The following is an 18,730-nucleotide window of genomic DNA, read 5'->3' as shown; positions in this document are numbered from 1 at the left end:
GAAGGTTAAGTTACAAACAAAGATTAATGAACATGATGAACATTTGAACATGGGTAAAAGTAGTTTTAGTTAACACCCCCCCCCCCGCGATTTATAAAAATAAAAATAAACATTCCAACAAGCTTCTTTATGGCCTTTAACGTTAGGCAGTTTTTAAAGGCTTTATTATTCTTCCTTTTATGAATTAAATTTCCTGGTAAAATTTGAAAACATATTTAATTTTCAACTTTATACTTTCTTTCAAAACTCAAAAAATATTTGGGTTAACTATTACACTTTCAACTAATGATTGGATGTTATACATGTACAAATCAAGCGCTAACGATCTTGATATGTTTTGAAAATAAAGTAATAGATAATGCATAATTGATAAACCGGAATATATAACCAGGGGGTGCGCGTGGATCTCGGATATTCATAATCGATACGCTCTGATACTACAAGATTTGAAGAGTTACCGATATGAACTGAATATTACCAGTTAATCATTGATCTCCAAGGAGATTTGCCTCTGATATTGGAAATAGATGGAAATAGAGCATTTTAAATGTGAGGTATCGATATGAACTGAATATTAACAGTGAATCATTGATCTCCAAGGAGATTTGCCTCTGATATTGGAAATCATAGATGGAAATAGAGCATTTTAAATGTGATTTAGAATTGAATGATTTTATCAATCTACTTTAACATATGAAGAAGTTATTGAATGTGTTTAAACATTAATTCATGTGATAGTGGTTAAATCTAATCAATACATTAAACATTTATGCGACTACATAACGACCATTTTATAACTTGAAGGACAGGGGCGTACACGGCGTTGTATATATCCCCAAATTGAGCCATGAAGAATGACAAGAGAATTTCAATTTAAGTTTTAATGTTAATTTTTTGTTTGTATGCATTGTTTTTAGTATAAATTTCACAATGGAAGTCAATATTGCGCTTTCATTCTATAAACACGACAGGTATAGGTTTCCAAATTAAGCTGCACAGCGTTTATGCCCAAAACTTGGATCATTTACTGTTCTAAATTGCAAAATTTAGGTATTAATGGGCCCCGACTCCATCCTAAAAGTTTTTTATTTAAAGAATAATTTTTTATTGATTTTTATTATTGATTTATTAAAATGGAGTCTAGACCGTAATGGGTCAAATTCGTGGTTTTCACCAAAAACGATTTACTTTATTCATTATTGTCAAACAGTTAAATTTATTCACCTATAATCTAATGTGTCAACGTAGCTCACTTGGATAGGCGGAGGCTCGTACTCCACCCTTATCGATTGAGAGGGTGTTCGAATCGTACAGAAGAATTTTATATTGAATTCATTTGCTTTTAAGTCAAACATTTTATTTTTTTGCTTTTTATTGATTATGAGAAAAATATATAATACCATTTATATAATGACAACTATTACGTACTGTTCGTGTATTGTATACACTATATCGGATAAAAATAGTGCTAGCACAGATATATGCTGTAATGTTTAGAAAGCAAACAAATAAACCAACGGAAATAAGTACCAAGTGCATGTATTAATGTATAATACTTATGTGTCAGAAAGTGCAGTTCTATATTATGCATATACATGTTCTAATGTACACTTTCAAATGTAAAGATATTTTTTTATATGTTCATATGCCATTTCAAAATCCTGGGTACGGGGAGGGGGATTTGTCAGGCCTTGTATTCTCTTGTTTTTGTTTTTTTTATTTCATGATGAACTATGTGTATTAGAAAAATATTAATTTACTAAAACGTAAAGATTGCTATTAATAGTTGGTTCATTAAACGTAAAGATTGGTATTGTTGGTTCAATAAACCATTGAAGATCGAGATATCAAGGTCGTTCAAATGTAGATCTTGCAAATGGAAAATATCATTCAGGAATGTAGCTGTTATGCAGCGGGAGGCAAATCTTATTATTAAATATTAATACATGTATATTTACATTGTTCATTGTCTTTGCCTGTGATAACTCTACGAATCGATTCTGTACTATACAGTCCAATAAATTCAAATGACGTCTTTGTTGGGACGCAAGGAGGGTTTTCATAAGTAAAGGAAATGAAAATCACATAAATATGTCAAAATCATATAAATATAAGTAATAAGGAATCATTCTTTGGACTTAATTGGATTTGATCACGCCCCGACCAAATCATCACCTCATAATACTCAAAGAGTGATTCTTTATTCCTTAACTATTCCATATAAGTTTGAGCTAGAGCTAAGTGTGCGATATTGAGAGGATACGTATGTTATTGTCTTAAAATGTTAATTTTATCTATATTACAATTTAATTCTTTATTTCATATTATAACTTGTATGTAAGAATTCTAATTCAAATCTACAGTTCAAAAACCGTGTTTTGAACTCATGTTATGTTAATATGTATAATGAAACGTTATGTAAAAACAAATGTAACAAGAGGCCCATGGGCCACATCGCTCACCTGAGCAACAAAAGGCATGATAAAATCAGCATCATGGAGTCATAATACAAAATATCTTAACAATGTGGTATAGTACATGTATACATGTAGATCCTGTATTAAAAAATATGTTTCCCCCTAGGTATTCTTATGTATATAATCAAGTCCCTTTACTAACAGGATGATTTTATAGTCATATCACATTCAGCATTGCATTTCTCAAAAAGACCCTAAACAATTGTTTATATACATGATATAAACTTACATCAAACTCTGAACCCATTGTTAGGCTCAATAATCGTCCAGGGGCCGAAGTTTAAACAAATTTAATGAATTAGCAAATATGTAAAAATGCTTGCATATAAGTTAAAGCATATATAATAAAATTTCAGTTTTTGTGAATGATTTAGATGTCTTCCTTTTTACAACTGGGTCCCCAATGTAGCCCCAACCTACCCCTAAAGATTTTGATTTGAACAAATTTGAATCTACACTATCTGAAGTTGCTTTCACTAAAGTTACAGCTTTTCAAGGCAAATGTTTTTTAGAAAAAGATTTAAAGATATTTCTCTATATATCATTTTCACTACCTGACAATGCTTACACACAAGATTCAGATTTCCTGGCCAAATGGTTCTTGAGAAGAAGATTTTTTAAAGATTTACCCTAAATATTCCTATGTAAAAAGTTGACCACCCATTGTGGCCCCACCCTACCCCGGGGGTCATGATTTCACAACTTTGATCTACACTACCTGAGGATGCTTCCACGTAAGTTTCAGCTTTCCTGGCTGATTGGTTTCTTATAGTAGAATATTTTTAAAGATTTACTCTATATATTCCTATGTAAAAATTCAAATCCCCTTTGTGGCCCCACCCTACCCCGGGGGTCATGATTTTCAATCTACACTACCTGATGATGCTTTTACACAATTTCCAGCTTTCCTTGCCAAATGGTTCTTGAGAAGATAATTTTTTTAAATTTCTTGAAAATTTTCAATAATTCCTAAATATCCCCCTTTGTAAAAGGGTGTGGTCCCTATTTTTCACAACTTTGAATCCCCTTAGCCTAGGAATGTTTTGTGTCAAGTTTGGTTGAGATTGGCCCAGTGGTTCTTGAGAAGATGTTGAAAATGTGAAAAGTTTACAGACAGACAGGCAGACAGACGACAGACAAACTGTGATCAGAGTAGCTCACTTGAGCTTTAGCTCAGGTGAGCTAAAATAGGCTGCAGAGATTACGAACATGTTATCACGTATTGGACTATTTTTCAATTTTATATCTTTACTTTTAATTACGAAAAACTCAGATTAAAAAATTCATTTTCGTGTAGTCTGATGAACATTGGACGCAAGGGAAATTCATTTTTAAAGGTCGAATCTTACCTGGTTTCTGTTATCATACTAACAAAAAGGGGGGTCTTTTAATGATTACTTGTTTTTTTTTAATTATTAAACCTGAGTCATTTGATGCCAAAGCACACAAATCCGTGTTTCCTGTTAAAAAAAAACTTTACTTTCATAATAGAGTAAAAGTAAATACACTGATACAAACACTTTGAACACATCCGAGTTTTGTGTATATACACGGTGCGTTGAAACCCCTATTCTTTATGAAACCTGAACGGTTAATGAAAGTTCTCCATCTAATAAAGTCTTAACTTTTAGTCATGATGTGGAGTCTGATAGTTTCAGTTTATAAGATTTTAACTGATCACTGATTTCCATATTCATGATAATGTCAAAGTTGAGGAATGACGCAGCCTCCGCTATATCATCAATTTTCTCTCTATTTTTTTTTCTTTAAAGGCGTAAATGGTTTGTATATGCTAGACTCGAAGGAGTAGAAAAAAAGGATTCTAAATCTAACTCCAATTTTTAATTATATTTTACCCAATGTGTTAGCTGCAGAATGTATATTAATTAAACTAGTATATTCCCGTTCCTCTGCATATACTGCACAAGTCCTGATTGGTCTAGTTGTTTCTGAAAGGAACATGAATTAAGAAAAAAAAGAAGTATTACGTACAGACGATGCACGAGAAGGGACAGACACCATGCGTTTTCAACATCAATTCGGATGCAGATAAAAATAAATTTGATTTCCTCCCCTTTCCCACTAAAGTTTGCACCTCTCGGTAGATCTCTTTGAGATGACCTCTATATACACTGAGGTCACAAGGTAAAGGGTCAGAAGAAGTACAAGGAAATATTTTTTTCTGCTCAATTTCATGATATCGCCTCTGTTGACAGAAATCAACTTCGATAAATACCGGTACCGATCATAGTGCCGAAAAAAGAGAAGATGACCTTAACTGATTTTCATGGACGGCACATATAAAATGTCCGCTCAATACTTTAGAACCCTTCACTGGATTGACATCAAACTTTCTACAATGGTCTCCGTTAGGATATATTGTCCGTGCCCGTCCTCTCAAAACTTCAGTAACTTTTTTTGTCTTCTCAGTATTGTTACCTTTCCATTTCCTGAATGGTCACCGAGAGAGTAAATTTTTTCCTGATATTTTATCCACGAATATCCTGTAATATGAACGTATTTACTGTTCGGTTTTATCATTTCCTTCTGCACACATGGTCTCTCCCAAATTGAGAAAAGCATTCAAAACGAAGCGATGTATTGGCAAATGTCAAGAACGGTGAGAAAAGGTATCATTTATAAAATTGGGGCTCATATATTTTTCATTCATGCATTTTGTTCGTAGCTGCAGGTCGGTAGCTCCCGGTCTGATGGACGACATGCCGTCCATCAGAATTGTTTCAGGATGGGAGCTGCAGACCTACAGCTTATTTTTTTTTTCGATAAAAGTTGAAGACGGCAGTATAAGATTGCATTTGCTATAAACAGCTCAAGCATAGGTTTACATCATTATTCAACATGCTTGCATTTATAGTATCAACGTGCTTTGATAAAGGACATCTTCCGTGGAAAGCTGCATGTGGCCACTACTAGTTTAGCTTTCTACACAAAAAGGCGGCCACGAACAAGCAGATTATAAAATTAAATGAAATGTTCATGGAATACAAATATATTCGATGACAGTTTGTTGACGGATATGATTGACTCAATAGATCAAAAGGAAAAAAAAACCAGATAAGGGCTTCTTTAATATACAAAATCAAGCCGCGATTAGTCATGCAATATACAAATAATTTGTGGTAGTAGACTTGACAAACGCGGGTTTTTAATAGGGTATAGAAATATGAGGAAGATCTAAATATTTTTTTTCTAAAGTCGGCGCTTGTTTACAAGTGCTCATATCACGAGATCTTCAAAGATTACAACCCCCACGCAATGAGGAATTTCCTGATAGAAGACGCGTGCAATGTTAAGGGAATTTGCACTGAAACAAAATACGGGTTCCTAATTAATTTACCCCTACCACCTTTCAAACCACAATTCACTTGTTTTGTAAAGAAATAAAATAGTTTTAGATGTTTGTTCTTTTGTATATATCATACATAGGAGTTAAGAAAAAACCTGGAACAAATGCTACTTTATGATAATTTAGATGTATGTATTTTTTCCTTGGCATATCATTTCATAACACAGATAATAACTGGAGGGATGAAATACTTAAGTTCAAGGTTGTAGAATGTTTACCAATTGTTTGGGAGGATGTTTGCATAATTTTTCTGTGAAAGGAGTCAAATTTAACTTCCCATTACTACAACAATGTATTACATAGTCAGTGTATTTTCAAAGTGAAAATTCGGATAAATCAAAGAGACACCACTATTCATGTTCAGATTGTTAATAAATCACAAACTATCATACTTCTACATAGAAATCTTTTCCAAATAACAGTGGGAATTTACGATAAAGGGAGACAACTTGATAGAGCTGACCTCTTCCATTAGTGAGTTATCTCACCCTATTTGAGCCAAAAAATCAATGACAAAATATATCCATGTATCTAAAAGCAACAAGCAGAATTTTTAAAACTTTTATTTACATTTATTCCTCAACATGCACACACTCATAAAGTGAATATAAAGTCTGATATCACAACTGCATGGTGCATCGAGCAGGAAATGAAGACGATCGCTGTAAACAGACCAGTCATTTTAATTTTCATGTTAAAACTTAGTGGTATCATTTCAAAAAAGCTGATGAAATACATGAAATACAACACTCAACTAAGCAAGAGTGCCCAGTCCTAAAATACTGACAGTAAAAATCAGCTTATCTAAAAATTCACATGACAAAACCACAGCAATTACTTGTCACTTTTACCTTAAAAGTGAAGAATGCATCTTTAAATTGTGTACTGTAATTTACATGTCATATCCCAAAGTTCTAAATAACGGTACATACTCATCAATTCTAATACTGGTTATAAATATTAGAAATTGGATGTCCCTAAATCTTCTGTACAAGGAAAACTTATAGCTGAATTGAACTTTCTTACATAAATATGTTCTAAACTGCAAACACTACACGGAAACACTTAAACTTGATTTTCATTATTACAAAAGTAAAATCAAATTCTAATTATATGAGACAAAACTGTGATATCCCAGCAAAGTATCAAAAAACACAAGGATTGGTTATAAGTAGATACGGGGTCACATTATATTATCAAAGTACCAATGCATGAATCCATTCTTTAGGACTTTTATCACTAATGCTACAAGCTCTCTTTAATATAAGTATTTCACTGTGTCAATTTCATGAATGTGTTGTAAGGTAATTATATACAATGAAATGAAGACAAGGGTCCTTGAAATTTAAAGCAAATATTCTGAATCTAAAGCTACAAATAATGTATATACTCTGTAGTATTAAAATCTGACAAGATTTTTCTATTATATATGTACATTTGACAAAATGGTATAATAAAAATGAAAAAGGTTGTTATATTTTTTTTTCTAAAAAAATACAAAAAGGACTCTCTGAACACAGAGACATAAATAACATGTCCCTGATGAAAGACAAAGATCAAAGAATAAGAATTCCACAAAAATATTTCAAAATCAATAAGGATTTTTATGGGACTTGATCAGGTATAAACATTGAAAAAAAATTAGGTATAAAAAACATACACCCATGGAAATAGCACCACTAAGCAAAGAAACAGAAGAAATAAAACTCCCATAAAGCAAAGAAATATAGAACACGAAACCCCATAAAATGTTTCATTTTGTCTAGAACACTTTCAAAGATGTCCCACCTTGCCTAAAACAGGACATAGATCAAAAACACACACGTAGCAGAAAGGCGATGCTGGTGTAGAGATTCTTTTCAAATTGTGTCGCACACAAAGTGTATCATTTAGGGACAGGAACAACTAGAGGTACTGTGAGCAAGCTCACAATTGATACCCCCCGCTAAGAAAAAAATCATAACGCGTGTATTTTTGCTATTATAGAAAATATTGGATGAATCTATTTCACTGTCCATTTTCTATAAATAACAACTGCTTTATTTTTGAAAACTGTTAATTTTTAGCTTCTAATATTTCCATTAATACAAGACATGACACAGACAGAATTTAGCTTTTTTGAAACAATGACCTTGAACTTTCTCAATTGACCTTGGGTCAAGGTCATGACACACCCTTTAATCATAAGCAATCTTTGTGTAAAGTAAGAACTTCCAATGTTTCCCCATAAGAAAGATATGGAACGGACACGAATTTTGCATTTTTTCTGCCAGTGACCTTGACCTTGCCCAAATGACCTTGGGTCAAGGTCATGACACACCCTTAGGTCATAAGCAATCTTTGTGTGAAGTAAGAACTTCCAATGTTTCCCCATAAGAAAGATATGGACCGGACATGAATTTTGCACTTTTTCTGCCAGTGACCTTGACCTTGTCCAAATGACCTTGGGTCAAGGTCATGACACACCCTTAGGTCATAAGCAATCTTTGTGTGAAGTAAGAACTTCCAATGTTTCTCCATAAGAAAGATATGGACCGGACACGAATTTTGCACTTTTTCTGCCAGTGACCTTGACCTTGCCCGAATGACCTTGGGTCAAGGTCATGACACACCCTTAGGTCATAAGCAATCTTTGTGTGAAGTAAGAACTTCCAATGTTTCTCCATAAGAAAGATATGGACCGGACACGATTGCACAGACAGACGGACAGACGGACGGACGGACAAGGTGATTCCTATATACCCCCCCCCAAACTTTGTTTGCGGGGGGTATAAATATATTACAAGATCTACCTACACTAACATACTATTCAGAAGCCTTGCATATACGCTGCATCTCGAGTTTTTCAGATGAATTTTGAAAAGCATTTAGAGAAATATCAAAGGAAAAGATACCAAAATTACATCAGAGAACACAAACAATATGAAGATAATCTTTTGAAACTTCATTTAAAATACACATAAGGGTTTGCAGAAAATGTACAAATATTCTATATTTTCTACACGTTAACAGTTCTAATTTCTTATAGTTCGCTTTGTTAACATCATAACGTATATAAATAATGCATAAAAATCCCAAACTGACATACATCTAATGTTATGATCAAGAGTGAACTAAAAAAAAAAACAATTACTTTTCATTCGATTCAAATACGGTCTTTTTTTCAAATTAGATGGGACTGTTTAAAAACTTCGAGATATCCAAGTACTCGAGGTATCAAGGGTAAAATACCTTTAAAAAAATGGTTGCGACTTACAAATCACTTCGACATATCCATTGTATTCGAGATATCAGAGGTCGAGATATTGAAGTTCAACTGTAATTCTTAACCTGGTGATAAACTTACCATTCAGTACAATAAACTTATCAATTAAATTTCCTAGTACGGTAGGTGTGATTGTTAAATTTCATTTTACAGGTACCTGTCTATGTAATCAATAACTCAGAAAGAGAAAAAAAAAGCATCTAGACAAATGTTACAACCAGATTAAATGACAATTCACACAATCTTTTACTTCTGAAAATATGTTATCATAAATAAAAAGACATAATACATGTAATGATATTACAAATAATCATAATACAATACAGCACTGTATTCACAGTGTACACAAAATAATCAGCATTAAGATAATACTTTTCATCATCTACAGGTCAAAATTAAAACCAATTTTAACAATTAGGTACAAATTTTAGATTTCTGTACCATAAGCAATTTTCATGACAGAAAGAATATAACACACACACATTTATATCAGTGAAAGAGATTCATTAGCATAGGGGAAAAAATGTAAAAAATACTATTTTTACAATAAAAAATAATCATATTTTCATTTATTTGAAAATATATGTAAATAACTATTTCTATTCACATTGTATATCGTACTGTATGTAACTAAGGAGACCAGCACTTTGAAAAAAAATAAATCATCGGACAGTTTTATTATGCAAATCATAATCATCTTTGGAAGGTAAAAACTTACATGTATCTAGAAAAAATATAAATTATATTGGATTTCAAAGTTAACTGAAAACCCAACAATACAAGTTTATCTTTTATAACAAAATTTGGCAAAAAATATATAGATAATTATATGTACATGTATTCTAACATTATACTAAGCTATCTATTTTGGTGATTTTTGAAAATATAACAAGTAAAACAAATCCAAACTGGTTCATAGAATATGGATACCCACTGTTCACAGAAAAGGGTAATAAAATCGAACAACAAAAATATAAAAATTACTGGCAATACAAATTTTTTTTCTCTTATTTGCCTTTGAAGAAAATAAGAATAAATAATGGAAGTTTTTGGCCAAAGGTATGAATGCTTACCCGGTATATATATCTAGCTGTTCATGTGAAAAATGAAATTCCTTTCATTTTTGAGAAAGAGAGAAAATGACCTTCCCAAGGACTACACCTACTTTGCATGTCATTTGTACTTTGAGTGTTTTTTAAATGCATGTAACTTACTCATTCAACTGCATTGCTGCACATGCATTTCAATTGAATTGGTGCAATTAAAAAAAAAAGAAAAAAATTATTGAACCTTGCAAATGCTAACACTCATGACTGATACAAGTATATTACTTTTCAAAATTGTACAATGAAATAAATATTATGAGTGCATGTTATATTCTGTTTTGAGATCTAGTTGTTGCAAGACAAGAATAAGCTGCATACAAAAATTCATACCAACTGAGACTTGCAATTTTAAAGTTGTATATTGACAACCAATCAAACGATATGACTCATTAAACTATACATAATTATACCATATGTTTTATATTTTATGTTTAAAAGTCAACAGATTTTTTTTTTTAAATTTTCATTTAATCATTCTAACTTTGAATATTAAAAAAAAAACTCACACCAATAAAAATCAAATGCCCCTATTGTAATCGAAATTACCTTGAAAAAAAAAAAAGAGAGAAAGGGGAATGACTTCTTGAAGTAAAATTGAGTGATGTATTTGAAAAGAAGCCTGTTTCTGACCACACAATCTCCAAACCTGGTAAACTGACACAAAAATAGTGTAATTTATAATACTATAAGACCAGCAGCTAACAGAAACATGAAGCCTCATCATACATCATATCTAATAAGAGCTCTTAAACAGCTCATCTTTATTGATGTAGTATGTATGCTTGAGAGATTGGCAATTCAGAGATATAAATACACACGAGCATAACCATCTGAGGTTCCCTGGAAAATAGATAAACCCTGCAAAATGTCATTGAAGAGAATTTCAGCACCGAAAAAAAATATTTCATCTATATATGTTAAAGCAAAAATTATAAGTACAACACGTACTTTTGAGATAAATTTGATAAGTCAACCTAATGATTCATCATGGGAGGCAACAGGGCATCATTTACACACCTTGTATACTTATCTACTGTATACTAACAATATGAGGAAGGTTTAGGGGTTTTGGGGAAGGGGACTTACAAATGTTTAAGTTGTCATAGCAGGGTCTCAGATTCCTCAACAGCAATCCGACTTGGAATTGAACTATCGTTTGAATCTAAATCATCATCAAAGTCTGTCTGGGCAGCCCCATGCCTTTTTATCACATACGGGCTCGGAAATCCATCATTCTTATGTGAACAAAGGGATGTATTTTCATCCTCGTCAATGTATGCATGCTCTTGCAGTATATCCCCCATTTCCGCTAGCTCCTTAGCACTACACTGGGGCGTATCCACAGGCATAGTGTTGTGGAAACGCGAAAAGTCAATTTGATACTGGCCGTTTTCTTTTTGAAATGTGACCAGGCGTTCAAACCTGTGACCCCAGAGGATTTCACCTGGCAGGTATGAACTCCTTGCCTGGGTGGTCATCCCAGTGGATTCCACAATGCCCTCCAGAATGATGATTAATTCGAACTGTTCCCGATGCAAATCCTCAGGAGACATTTCCCAGAACGGACTCTCTTCATTGATCCTGTGACTGATAATGACTGGCCAGACTAAGAAAAGCCTGTCACTGCCATCCTCAAAACCCAAATTTACATCAAACTGATACAGAGGCAGAACCTCTCCTTCTTTAGTTATTTTCTTTTTTATCACTACAGCCCTGACATGAGCTTCTACGATGTGAGATTTTCGCATATCTCCCACCCGAACTAGAAGACACAACTCGCCATCCTGTTTGCAGATACATGCATTTTTGCTGAACATAAGGGTTTCTGCTCGCTTTTTTGGACGAGACAATTTCGCAAATACAATTCCAGTCATCATGGCCTGACAAATGACGCCAAAGCAGGACTGAATCATCATCACCGTGATGGCCTCTGGGCATTCCTCCGTCGTGTGTCGGGATCCGTATCCAATCGTATGTTGGGTCTCAATAGAAAATAACAAAGCAGATGTGAAGGAATGCATTTCTTTCACACAAGGTACATGCTGTGGGTTTTTCATAGTCTGTTGCTCAAGATCTCCATGTGAAAAACAGATCAACCACCAAATCACTGCAAATATTAACCAGCTTAAAATAAAAGCCAGTGCGAACAGTAACAAATTGTACCTCCATTTAATGTCGACCAAAGTGGTGAAAATGTCAGCAAGGAATCGACGGCGACGTTTACGAATATTTGTTTGTGTGATGTTGACCTCTCCGTTTTTGTACACTAGTCGCCTTCGCATTCGTTTTGAGTAATGTCGATCTGCCCGTCTTCCCTGGGTCGGCCCATTGGAAAGAGTGGGTGCACAACGCGCCATGAACTCGGTAAAAGAATCATTGGAGGCAGTCTTCATATTGTGTTTACCATTGTCCAGTAAATCTGGTGAATCGCTCTGCTGTAACACGGTGGAGGTTTCTGAGCTTATCTGTCCATAGCCAGTCTCCATAACCACTGTTTGCATAAGTCGGAAAATGTTAGACAAAGCTTTGGCAATGCCGAACTCCTTGTGTTTGCTGGACTGCTCCACTTTTGCGGGTCTAAGCTACCACCCTAGACAGTTGAGGCCACCAACAGAATCATCATCTGAAAAATACAACACAAAACATCTAGTAAGTCCATCTTGGTAAATCAAATATAAACAGTCTAAATGAAGACCACACAATGAGTCACAACAATTGGAAGTACTGGTAGTTCATTTTAAAATCATTACCACATGTAGAAACAGGATCCTGGTTACAATGGATACATCAGTAGATGAATCTTTTTAACAAATCTGCCGACAGTTTTAAAATGTAACCAGAAATAGTGAGTGAGAATTTAAAATGTCCATCTTAATGTACTTCACAGAGTTATTTTAAAATGATAAAAATACAACTATGACAAACGGTTATAATGGCAGACACATTAAAGAAAATGCATTTTACATAATACCAGCATCTGATAGTATTATTCCAAAGAACAATAATATCATCCACATGAATAAACAATGAACAATGCATTTTCACTTCCTTAATATGAATATTTTATTTATATATATACACACAAAAGAAAACATTGAGAGAGAAAGAGAGAGAAAGGTGAACGGCAGAGAGAGAATAGAGGAAGATTTATATGAAGTGAGAAGATTCTCAATATTCTCAAGTCCAATTACCATCTTTCTCCTTTCGTAAAATCAACAATAGAATTAAGTGCTCAACAACAAAGTGTATCAGAAGCTCCATAAAAATTTTAAATTGCTTAACAACCTCTCCTTCAGTTCATTTGTTTACTTCAATCAAAAGTTGGTGGGGGCATTATCTAATGACAATGCATAGATCAAGCATTCTGGCATCATTCACTTACAAAACCTAATACACATTCAATGCTTAGAATCCCAATCCATTTCTATTTGCGTTTGTGTCAAATATCAGCTGATTTGAAAAATATAACATCGAACTTGACTTGAGTGTCATACTTCAATATCTTCAGGGTTGAAAATAAAACTTCAGCATTGTAAGTGGGATGAGGTTTTAGTTTAGAAATATAAAACATCTGACATGCAGGTAGACTTTTCTCGTGAACATTGGGTACACCAGTTCACCTTATTGCACCATCAGGTTTCTCTTTAACTTAATTAAAACATTTTTTTTCCTTCAACAGCAAATATTTCTCAGCTCTTACATAATATCAACTTCACAGCAAATCGGGGGTTTTTTTGTGCATTTTTTTTTGGGGGGGGGGGGGGCTCCAATATAAAAGACTATATATATACACAGCTTCAAACAAAATCAACATTAGTTGTTTGCGAAATCGTATCAGCATTCACATTAATATAACAGCCTAAGCTCCAGTAGTTTGGTATTTAATGTAGAATTTGATTTTCACAGGACAGTGGAGATTGACTGGATTGTAAAGACAGAATGCCGTGACCCTGGAGTATTCTTAATCAATTTTGATAAAGACTGCAGCAGTTTTGTGATAAAGAGATTGCAGATGATCATGGTGGATATTGCATCATTCTTGGCCTCCACATTAGAAAAAAAAAATAATGTTTCTTAGATACAACACATCTACTGTCAATTTACATTGTATAGTCATCACAAAAAGACAAAAAAGCTAACACATCTGTCATGGATGGGAGCAAATGATGAGGAAAAATCCAGAGCTTTCTAATTACTATTGTACATACACCAGAGATAGTGTAAACTCTCTATTGATATTCTCTTGTGAAGGGGAAAACTTGATCAATCTGCTGAGCAGGTATCCAAAGATTATACAACAAATATATCCACTAACATTCACAACCATTTTGTTTTCCTGGGTGGAAAAAAAAAATCAATACTATGTTTATTTCTACAATATACCAGTATATGAATAAAAAGGAAACACCAGCAAATTCAAGACGTATAGATCCCTTAACAATTGATATCACAATACTCATTGACCAAGGTGAATGTACTAATTAGACTATCTTCTGCTATAAACACAACTTACCTGTAGAATCACTTAGATCACCTAGGTCTAATGACAGTCATAAGGAATTAAAATGATGTACACACTTTTTCATCTCTTTTTCCCTCTGGTTAACCAACAGAAGGTTTTCCTCCTGATTTTCACTGTGAACTTAGCTTCTTTTTTTTTCTCTTTTTTTTTTTTTTTACATGTTTATCTCAAATTATCAATAACTCAATTACATGGAGATGTTGGAAGCTTTAATTTTTCGAGAATTGAACAATACAGTGAGCTTATTTACAACCTGTGTTGCGTATACACGTCTAAATACACTTTCACAGCGAGTACACACGGTAAGCGGCAGAGGCATGAAGTGCTACTCGCTAGGCTATACCCCTGAAGATAACGCACTACAGCACAACAAATAAAAACATCAACTCTAATACAGCTGAAAATTGAAGTATCTATTGTCTTCTCAGTGCCTCCAGATCTCAAAAAAACATTTTTTATGATTTTTTGACAAAACAGGGCGTCAACAGCTTTTTAGATTTTCACGAAAGTGGTTTTTTTTATCTTTAAATAAGGAATACCAAAGATTTATTGTTTGTTGTAACATATTTATTCTATTACTGAAAGAATGAAAAAGAATGGATAATCAGTATTGTGTTTCTGAAAATTAATTGATAAACTGTTGGGTTTCTAATCAACATTCATTTGGATGCAAGCAGTAATTCAAACAACTTTACACTGTAATTATCAAACTGTGAATTATGTGCAAACAAGACCCTGAAAGATTTGCTGTTGTTGTTACCTTAGATAAATTACACTGAAATATTTTTTCATCAACACTTTCAAATAGGCATATTCACTTTACAGGAAAAAGGAAACAATCTGATGATCAAAGTTTGCTCCAAAACAATAGCTCTATTAACCTTTGTTCATTAATTATTAACACTCAAATTTGAAATCAAATGACATCTCAATTTTTAACCTCTCCCATATTACAAAGTATTTGATACATGTAACAGGAAACACTCAAAATTAAAAATTAAAATTAATTAAATCTTAGTTTTCATGGATATGAACAAAATTGAGTGATATAACTTTAAATTAAACCTGATACATACATGATGAATCAAGATATCAGATGCACAGGTAAACACAGGTGTTCCTTGCACAGAGGCTGAGCTAATTAGACACACATTCCTTTTCACTTTGGTGGAGATATTGATTTTAATAAACAAAATTAGATCAAAACTCAGTGATGCTTTGAAAAATTTGGCCTTGACATTAATTCTGCATACTAGTTTTAGTACATTGAGTACGGTTTGAAATTCTGACAGATTAACTATAAGAGATATATATACTAATACCAGTAAACAAACTGCATTTTTGATCAGAAAAGATGCTTATTCTTACACCTGTGTGATTTTAATGTTCTTTGCCAGAAAGAACTTTCATTTTAGCTTTCATTAAAAAATTATTTCATAATTTTTTTCATCCCTTTCTGTTCACTTTTTGTTTTAAAATTTATTCATCTTGTTAACATTGTTATTGCTATATTTGTCTAGTTAAAAACTTACACTGTATGTGCAATTTTTTCATCTATGTAAAATATCCTTTTTTATATTGTAAGTCAGAAATCACCTTGTTTCCATGTTGAACCAAATTCTATTCAGAATTCACTAACAAACATGCAACTCTGATTAAACAGTTACATATGTAACATTAATCTTCTAAAACTTTTTTCTACTTGCCAAATTGTAAGGTTAGAACAGTTCAAAAAGATCAGTGGGGATTACGAGTGCACATATATCAATCTCTGACATTTGGAACAACCCCCCCCCCCCAAAAAAAAACCAAACCAAAACACACAAATCTGGAAAAACAAATACATGTAGATGATATTAAAGCTTGCATGCATAAATAATAATCATGGTTACGCATAACATATTTATACATGTACCTAGAGTCTATGTTATCAACATCTCAAATATCTACTCAAAGCTGTCACAACTTTTTCTAAATATCCTTTTTTCAATTAATTTGTTTACCCTCCTTTACATCTTTTGTTCAAGTTGTGTTTATTGGGGGGTATAAATAGACCTTTAATAAATTTATGAATATAATACCAGTTACAGCAATAGTCATTTTGTCCTATTGCCAACTTTATCTCCAGTGTTAATGAACCAGAAAAAGCCATGTCTTGTATTTGCAAAGCAATATCACTTCACAGTTTCACTACTGCAAAAACATACTGCTGCTTTGCAAAATAAATATGACTTCAATATAACAACCCCTATGAATAGTCCATACAAGTCATACTGATGAATGACTGAACATTATGTACAGTAAACTAGAGAAGTAATCTTCAAAATCTTTTATTACAGGGGTGACCTTTATTTCCTTCTAGATAAATGAACTTGGTGATTTTTATGAGGGCAATAAAGAAATGCAAACAGACTACTGTATGGGAAAATCTTTGAAAATTTCAGCCTGTCAAATGAGTGGCCCATTTAGTATTCCTTGAAAGCAAAAATCATGAAGGAAGCTCTTAATATTTCCTGTCAACATTACAGCTACAATTTCAAAAATCAAACAACAAAAATCCAACAAATATCTCAGTTCCTTATTGGTTTTAAAGTCTTTCTATAAAGCACTTTGGCATAAGTATTTGTCAAGTTTTGTTGTTGCAAATGTTTACTTTTAAAGCTTAAACTAATAATTAAAACACTCAATTTCAAGTTGTTCATTTGTGAAGTTAAACATATAATATAATTTACTTTGAGTGAAGCTTTGTTATTTGAATACATCCTATTTGATAGTACATGCATGTACAATACATGACTAAAAGTATATATAAACACTGGTTGGACCAAATTCTACATATAAACAGAACAAACAAAAAAAAACACTGATACAAAAACTCTATATTGAAAGCAAAGTTTGTCTTGACATAATGATTCATTAATTATGATTTCAATGTGAAAATTTTCTGTAACAATGAAATGTGTATATTTCTGTACAACATTCAAAATCATCTAATCAAATGACATTTGAATCTTCACTGTTCATGAAAACCCTGCAACTATTACACCCTATAAACAAAATGACAATTTCTGTGGTAGTTTTTTAAAGAAATGTATTATATTTTTTATTCTGCTATTGAAACTTTAAACAGATAATGCTCCATTTTAAGTTTCATTCAATCCTGTCCTCTAGAAAATACTACTGTGAATGTATTCAATCAAAATGACTTGAAACAGTTATGAATGAAAATAAAAATTAATGCCAAAAAAATCACATTTTGAGCATTTAAAAGTGGAGCAAAGTGGCTTCAACAAATAATTTTAAGTCTCAGTAAATATAAACTAAAACAAATAGCAACCGTTCAGAGCACTGTATAAATAAAACTGCATGCAGCAAACAGAGAAGCATTATAGAGTAAATCCTGTCCTAGTCACTAGGCTTTAGTGTCACGTTATCATTGTTATGTCAATGTTTATAAATATGATACGGTCCATCACATCGTAAACAACAAAAGGAAACTATGTTAAAATTGCAATGCAGTGTATCAGTTATCGTCTGGTCGTATTAACTGGACTAATTATTCAACTACAAAGATAATAATACTTACAAACTATCGGTTTATTTTCCTGAGTTTTGGCCAGATTCTGCAGGTACCACATTTGCGGTTTTAGTCGGTTGTTCGTAAAACAATTCGACTATTATCTAACATAACCCACTAGTTAATTCGTTCCATGAAATTTCGTCCTGATAACTTCTGGGTTTTTTTGTGTGTGTTTTGTTTTTTATTTTAATGCAGATATTAAGTTAGCGCTTATTGCATGAAATATTTTTTCTTGCAATGATTACCTTCATAGCTCGATGAAACACCATCTCCTTACTTCATATCTCTCTCTCTCCCTCTCTCTCTCTCTCTCTCTCTCTCTCTCTCTCTCTCTCTCTCTCTCTCTCTCTCTCTCTCTCTCTCTCTCTCTCTCTCCCCCCAAAAAATTTTGATATACAGCTTTCATCTTTCAT

At 32.9% G+C, this 18,730-nt stretch overlaps 1 protein-coding gene across 3 annotated transcripts; it reads right to left on the bottom strand.

Annotated features, from left to right (window-relative positions):
* Positions 1-8,617: 8,617 nt before the first annotated feature.
* LOC128167427 (G protein-activated inward rectifier potassium channel 3-like) lies at positions 8,618-18,423 on the bottom strand. 3 transcript variants are annotated; one of them, XM_052833146.1, is made up of 2 exons: positions 18,324-18,423; positions 8,618-12,838 (listed from the first exon to the last, which is right to left on the bottom strand). In XM_052833146.1, exon 2 carries the CDS (start codon positions 12,714-12,716, stop codon positions 11,316-11,318), a length of 1,401 nt encoding a protein of 466 aa, XP_052689106.1. In that variant the 5' UTR covers positions 12,717-12,838; positions 18,324-18,423; the 3' UTR covers positions 8,618-11,315. The 3 variants fall into 3 exon arrangements, with proteins under 3 accessions (XP_052689106.1, XP_052689107.1, XP_052689108.1); XM_052833147.1 differs by lacking the exon at positions 18,324-18,423 and adding an exon at positions 14,729-16,465; XM_052833148.1 differs by lacking the exon at positions 18,324-18,423 and adding an exon at positions 12,966-13,908.
* Positions 18,424-18,730: the final 307 nt, after the last annotated feature.

The sequence above is a fragment of the Crassostrea angulata genome, chromosome 10 (genome assembly GCF_025612915.1).
Source record: "Crassostrea angulata isolate pt1a10 chromosome 10, ASM2561291v2, whole genome shotgun sequence".
Lineage (NCBI taxonomy): Eukaryota > Metazoa > Mollusca > Bivalvia > Ostreida > Ostreidae > Magallana > Magallana angulata.
Note: the sequence above shows the minus strand (reverse complement) of the source record. Positions and strands in the feature narration are given on the sequence as shown.

Excerpts from the sequence above, each read along its gene's own strand:
- LOC128167427 (XM_052833146.1), bottom strand. The coding sequence starts at position 12,716 with ATGCAAACAGTGGTTATGGAGACTGGCTATGGACAGATAAGCTCAGAA.